The 6,000-nt window shown below is 34.0% G+C and overlaps 1 protein-coding gene across 2 annotated transcripts; it reads left to right on the forward strand.

The window, feature by feature from the left end:
* LOC109334261 (protein FAR1-RELATED SEQUENCE 8-like) lies at positions 1,772 to 5,389 on the forward strand. Of its 2 annotated transcripts, none has more exons than XM_019569919.1 (3): positions 1,772 to 1,833; positions 2,461 to 2,561; positions 3,277 to 5,389. In XM_019569919.1, the coding sequence occupies exons 2-3, from the start codon at positions 2,493 to 2,495 to the stop codon at positions 5,329 to 5,331; spliced, it is 2,124 nt and encodes a 707-aa protein (XP_019425464.1). In that variant the 5' UTR covers positions 1,772 to 1,833; positions 2,461 to 2,492; the 3' UTR covers positions 5,332 to 5,389. The 2 variants fall into 2 exon arrangements, with proteins under 2 accessions (XP_019425464.1, XP_019425465.1); XM_019569920.1 differs by having other exon boundaries at positions 1,830 to 1,848.

Consider the following 6,000-nt stretch of genomic DNA (forward strand, 5'->3'; position numbering starts at 1 on the left):
TGGAAACCACTAACTTGATATCCACTTGAAGTTTGTGTTTTCCACCCAACTTTTTGGACCCCACATTTATTTTCTTCTCACTCATTCTAATCACACTGTAAATGAAAAACTTGATTTTCTCCTCTTTTCTTTCTACCAGTTTTTCCTTCTCTTTTCAACCATCATTTAAGAATTAATAATAATTGAAAGTATATGAATGATGTACCAATAGGGGTGGCAATATGGGTCAGTCCGGCCCGGTCCTTATTGTTAAAAAGGCTCAAAATGCTAGCCCGACCCATATTTGGCAGGGCTGGAGGCCGGTGGGCTGACCCTTTTTTTTTTCCAAAACATACATTAAAGTTTTTAGACAAAAATAAATAATTCAAACAATTCATAGATGTCTTTTAAAACAAAAAATCACAAACCAAAGACACTATCTAATAATAACATATTACATTAGTACAAAACTTGTAAATTGTAAACAATAAACCACCATAGTCTTTAACTTTTAGACTCCTAGTTCATAATAGAGCTTATAACTCTAAGTTTTAAAAAGTATATAAGAATCTAAACTAGTATATTATAAATTAGTCACAATAAAATATATATATTACTCAATTTAATTTGAATTCGACTACATTAAAAATATAAATTGAAATGCAGTCGAATTCAATTAATTTTCCAAAATGATCAAATTCAGTAGTTCTGTTTGAGCTTCCAATTTTCCATTTCAATTTAAATGTTTAAATTTGATTCAAACACCCCTAATTGTCAGTGAAACTCGACCTTTATTTGATAACAAATACAATAATTGGATAAGAGTGAAGATAATAGATAAGTACATAATGAGATATTAAATGTTCATTTTACAAAGAAAAAGAAGAATTATATGCTTAAGCATCCAAACATAAGTTAAAATTGTAAAAGTTTAATCTTAATTGCAATGAGCAACATGATAGACAAATGAACTTTAATCTTAATGTTGGTCTGTCGGGCCAGCCCGGTCCTCCATGGCCTGTCTAAAAAACAGGCTTCCAAAACGGGTTGAATACGGGCTTTTGGACAAAAAACCTCAGTCTGGCCCGCTAAAAACACCTATCCGAACGGGCTGGCCCGTCGGGCCAAACCCATTTTGCCATCCCTATGTACCAATAGGTAAAAAACCTTAGATATGTATCTTTTGCTCAAATTTGACATACAATCATCTATACTATATATAAAGAGAAAATATAGTGTAACTATCACCATGAAATAATTATGGTATAACTACCACCGTAAAATAATTTTACTATTTTGCCCTTACCAAATTTTAAAATCTATAAAAAAAGACTATATAATCATATATAACTCTTATTGATATATTAATTCATCTCTCACACGATTAAAATTAAGACAAAAAATATAATATAAAATGCACTCAATAAAAATTACAATATAAAATATATTTTTTAAAATATATTCTAATTTACCAAAATAAAATATAAAAACTTAAATATTTAATACCAAAAAGTAAAATATGTAAGTCGACAGTCACGAAATGTATATTGCCACCCTAGTGTCTATACAATATAAAGTTTGTTGGTGCATGTTGGCAGGCTAGTGTATATACAATATAAAGTTTGTTATTTTGTAGACAGGCAGACATAAATACAAAGGATATAAGATGGGTTGAAACTTGAAAGGGTAAAAAATTATTATATTATCTATACATAAATTTGTTCTGATGATAAAATAGTAAAATAGAATTAATAATTCTCCCAAAAAAATAAGAATAACTTAATAAAAGGGAGAAAAAGCAAATGATGCATTTGGAGTGAGAGACGCAGTAGAGCAGAAAGAAGAGTAGAAGTGGTGAATTCCATTACTGTCTGCAATTCCAACTCTTCTCCTTTTCTTTCTTTTAATTTCATTTCATCTTTAAATCTTTAATCATTTTAGGTTTCATTTCTTTCCCTTCTCACTTTCTCTTTCCTTTCTAACCTTCCTCATATCCCATTCATTCACTCATTCTATTACATTCTCAATCTTCAATTTGTTTATGCCTAAAAAACAATTTTTTTTATTAAATTTGATCACCCTTTTGAAGAAATTTTGATCCCATTATCAAAATTTTTAGTAACACGTTCTCTTGTGGAGAACCCTAACCGGTGCCCTAGGGAATTAAAAGAAGAAGTTTGTACTGTGAAGTAGGGTATTAAACAAATTAAGTAGTGTATTTAGTTTCTGAATGGAAAACCTACCATTTATTATAAAAAAGGCGGCTCAATGCTACGATGCTGTCATCTAGTGGGGTCTGGGAAGGGTAGATGTCGGGATTAGAATGAAAGGAATGGAAACTTACCTTTTATTACTAAGCCCAAAACTAATGATAGTTATTGTGTTCCATTATATTTGGGTTAGCTTAATTGTAATTACTTGAAGTGTGAGAAGATTATGGCTACTGCACTAAGTTAACATCTTAAATTCATACTTTGACAGAATACATGTGAACTCTTTGGCTAGACTAGACCATGACTGATGATACCATGTGTTCTCTGAATGATAAGGGCTTGTCGCTGAGTCCTAATCTCGATATCGCGGTAATTATCTGCCTAAATCCTGAAATTATAACAATGTGTTTCATTGTAATGTGTTTTGTAGTCTGTTGGACTAGATGTTTTATCTGCCTGTTGCCCGTGCTTTGTGACAAACTTTGAATATCTCCCATGGCTCACTAAAATATATGTTGCATATTTCACTATAGCCCTCGCTTTGGTTCGGAAGATGAATGCTAGTTTGTGACTTTTATGTGAATTCTAAAACTTCTAAGGCATTAGTGTCCTATTTAGTTAAACTAAATTTGGTGTGTTGTTTTGGGTTTGAACAATCATGTTGTTGTAAGTCTTCAAGAACCCGAGGTTTAGTTCTTATTGTATTGAAACACTTTTTATATATGTTCAAAGGGGTTCTCCTAGTTTTAAGAAAATAGTGCAATGTCATTGGATAGACAAGTTTTTAGAGGGAAGTGTATCAATTGTCTCTTGGTCACTGTTGCAATAGAAGAGAATGAAGAATGGATATTAGTTATCTTGTCTATTGCTTCAAATCTATAACTATATAGTTAGAGGGAAGTGAATGGGTAAATGAAAGAAACTTCATGCCACAGTCAGCGACGTAAAATTTTCAAGGTGGCGATTGGAAAAGCTATATCTATGTGCTTGGTTGTCAAGATATTTCATTTATGTGTTCAATTTCTCTGCATACTCGAATTTCATAGATCTTGTTTTGAAATTGAAAGGTTGTTTGTTTTCTCAGATACACGTCGGATCCCCAAACGGTGAGCAACTGCTCGAGGTTGAGAATCAGGACAACGGGCTTGAGAATGACTGCGATCAGTTATTTGAGATTGATGGAAGTGAACTTGAAGGTGGCAGGGATGAAACAACAGTAGCTAATAGTCATAGCAGAGAGTCTCAAGGTAAAGACTACCTCCCACCGGTTGTGGGAATGGAGTTTGATACTTATGATGATGCCTACGACTATTATAATAGCTATGCCAAGGAAACTGGATTTGCTATTCGTGTAAAATCTTCTTGGACCAAACGCAACAGCAAGGAGAAGCGTGGTGCTGTGCTTTGCTGCAACTGTGAAGGTTTTAAAACAGTTAAAGAAGCAAATAGTCACAGGAAAGAAACAAGAACTGGCTGTCTAGCAATGATAAGATTGAGATTAGTGGAATCTAACAGGTGGAGGGTGGATGAAGTCAAACTCGAGCATAATCATTCATTTGATCTTGAGAGAGCACAAAACTCTAAATCACATAAGAGGATAGACGGTGGAGCCAAAAGGAAATCCGAGCCAACTGTAGATGTTGAAGTTCGAACGATCAAGTTATATCGAATGCCAGTTGTAGATGCATCAGGGTATGGAAGCTCAAATTCTAATGAAGGAGGAACTGGCAGCAACATAATTTTTTCCCAGAGTTTGAAACTTAAAAACGGTGATGCAGAACTTATTTCAAATTACATGTGTCGCAGTCAACTTATGAATCCCAATTTCTTTTATGTGATGGATCTGAATGATGATGGACAACTGAGGAATATATTTTGGATCGATTCTAGATCAAGGGCTGCATATGGTTATTTTGGTGATGTGGTCGCATTTGATTCAACCTGTATGTCAAACAATTATGAGATTCCACTTGTTGCTTTTGTTGGCGTTAATCACCATGGGCAATCTGTTTTATTAGGATGTGGTCTTCTTGCAGATGAGACATATGAAACATATGTTTGGTTATTTAGGGCATGGCTTACATGCATGTCTGGTCGTCCCCCACAAACTTTTATTACAAACCAGTGTAAGGCCATGCAAAGTGCAATAGCAGACGTTTTCCCGAGAGCTCATCACAGAATTTGTCTATCACAAGTCGTGCAAAGCATTCTGGGATGTTTGGTGCAGTTTCAGGAATATGTAGCATTTCAGACAGGACTGAATAAAGTGATATATAACTCTAAAACAGTAGATGAATTTGAAAGAGATTGGGATGATCTGACCCAGCAGTTTGGAATACGAAATCATGAAAAGCTTCAAACTTGGCATGAGGAACGAGAGCATTGGGCACCAGTTTACTCCAAGGACACATTTTTTGCTGGAATTTCTGATTATGAGAAGGGTGAGTGTGTGGTTCCTTTCTTTAAGGGTCATGTGCATCAACAAACTTCATTGAAAGAATTTTTCGAGATTTATGAGTTAGTTATGCAAAAAAAGCATAAAATTGAAGCTCTTGATGATTTGGAGTCACGAGACTCAAGCCCATTACTGAAGACAAGATACTATTATGAGTTGCAGCTATCTAAGTTGTACACAAATGCAATATTCAGGAAGTTCCAAGATGAGGTGGTGATGATGTCCTCTTGTTTTAGCATCACAGAAATTCAAACAAGTGGTTCTATAGTGACATACATGGTAAAAGAAGGTCAAGGGGAAGAAATCGTGCAAGACGTTACACATTTTGAAGTCATGTACGATAAAGCTGGAGCAGAAGTACGCTGCGTTTGTAGCTGCTTTAACTTCAAAGGCTATCTGTGCAGACATGCCTTGTGTATCCTTAATTACAATGGTGTGGAGGAAATTCCATGTCAGTATATTTTGTCGAGATGGAGGAAGGATTTTACGCGATTTTATGTACCTCAGCTCAGCTCAGATAGTGTTGATATTACCAACCCAGTTCAGTGTTTTGATCATTTGTACAAACGTGCTATGCAAGTTGTTGAAGAAGGGATGGTATCCCAACATCATTATATGCTTGCTTGGCAAACATTTAAGGAGTCTTTGAATAAGATTCGCCTTTTAGAAGACAAGATTGAATGAATAAATCAGGAACAATGCTAATAACATGGTGTACATAATTTATTGTTCATTCATTTTGGCTCAATGGTAAGGTTGTTGCTTAATGTTCATGAAGTTACGGATTCAAAATCCTAGAAACAGCATCTTTGCTTGTGGGTTAAGGTTGCGTATATCAACCATCCATACACTCTTGCTTTGGTGTTACTAAGCTGATGCACATGAAGTCATAATTAATGTATTTAAAACAATATTCAGAGAACATATATATATATATATTATAGGATCAGGATCCGCACAAACAGAAAAGAATGTCTTATAATGATGTAGATATTTTAAATAGATATTTGTTTTCAAAATGCTATTATTAATATATAATATATAGATCCATAAACTCTAAAGTGAAGCAATATCTTGTCATTTTTCTGTCGTCTATAATCACCATAGACACAGCTCTGTGAAAATTTATGAAGCATGTGAATTTAAAAGGGGTGATGTATCGAGTACTAAGTGTAACTATTTTTTGTACTATCAAAATGTTTCTTTGACTAAAGAATTAATTATTTTTGGAGCATGTCGTCGTCACTCTTAATAAATATTGCTATTAGAAATCAATTTTTTGACATTTTGATCTAGTATAATGCATAAGGAGAGATCCGTTTACATCCAATTTAAGTTACACTAATTATACTC

Source organism: Lupinus angustifolius, chromosome LG19 (genome assembly GCF_001865875.1).
Source record: "Lupinus angustifolius cultivar Tanjil chromosome LG19, LupAngTanjil_v1.0, whole genome shotgun sequence".
Classification (NCBI taxonomy): domain Eukaryota; kingdom Viridiplantae; phylum Streptophyta; class Magnoliopsida; order Fabales; family Fabaceae; genus Lupinus; species Lupinus angustifolius.

Bases quoted from the DNA above. Each gene is read 5' to 3' on its own strand.
- LOC109334261 (XM_019569919.1), top strand. From the start codon at position 2,493: ATGACTGATGATACCATGTGTTCTCTGAATGATAAGGGCTTGTCGCTG. The intron at 2,562-3,276 runs GTAATTATCTGC...TTGTTTTCTCAG, and splicing joins GTCCTAATCTCGATATCGCG to ATACACGTCGGATCCCCAAA.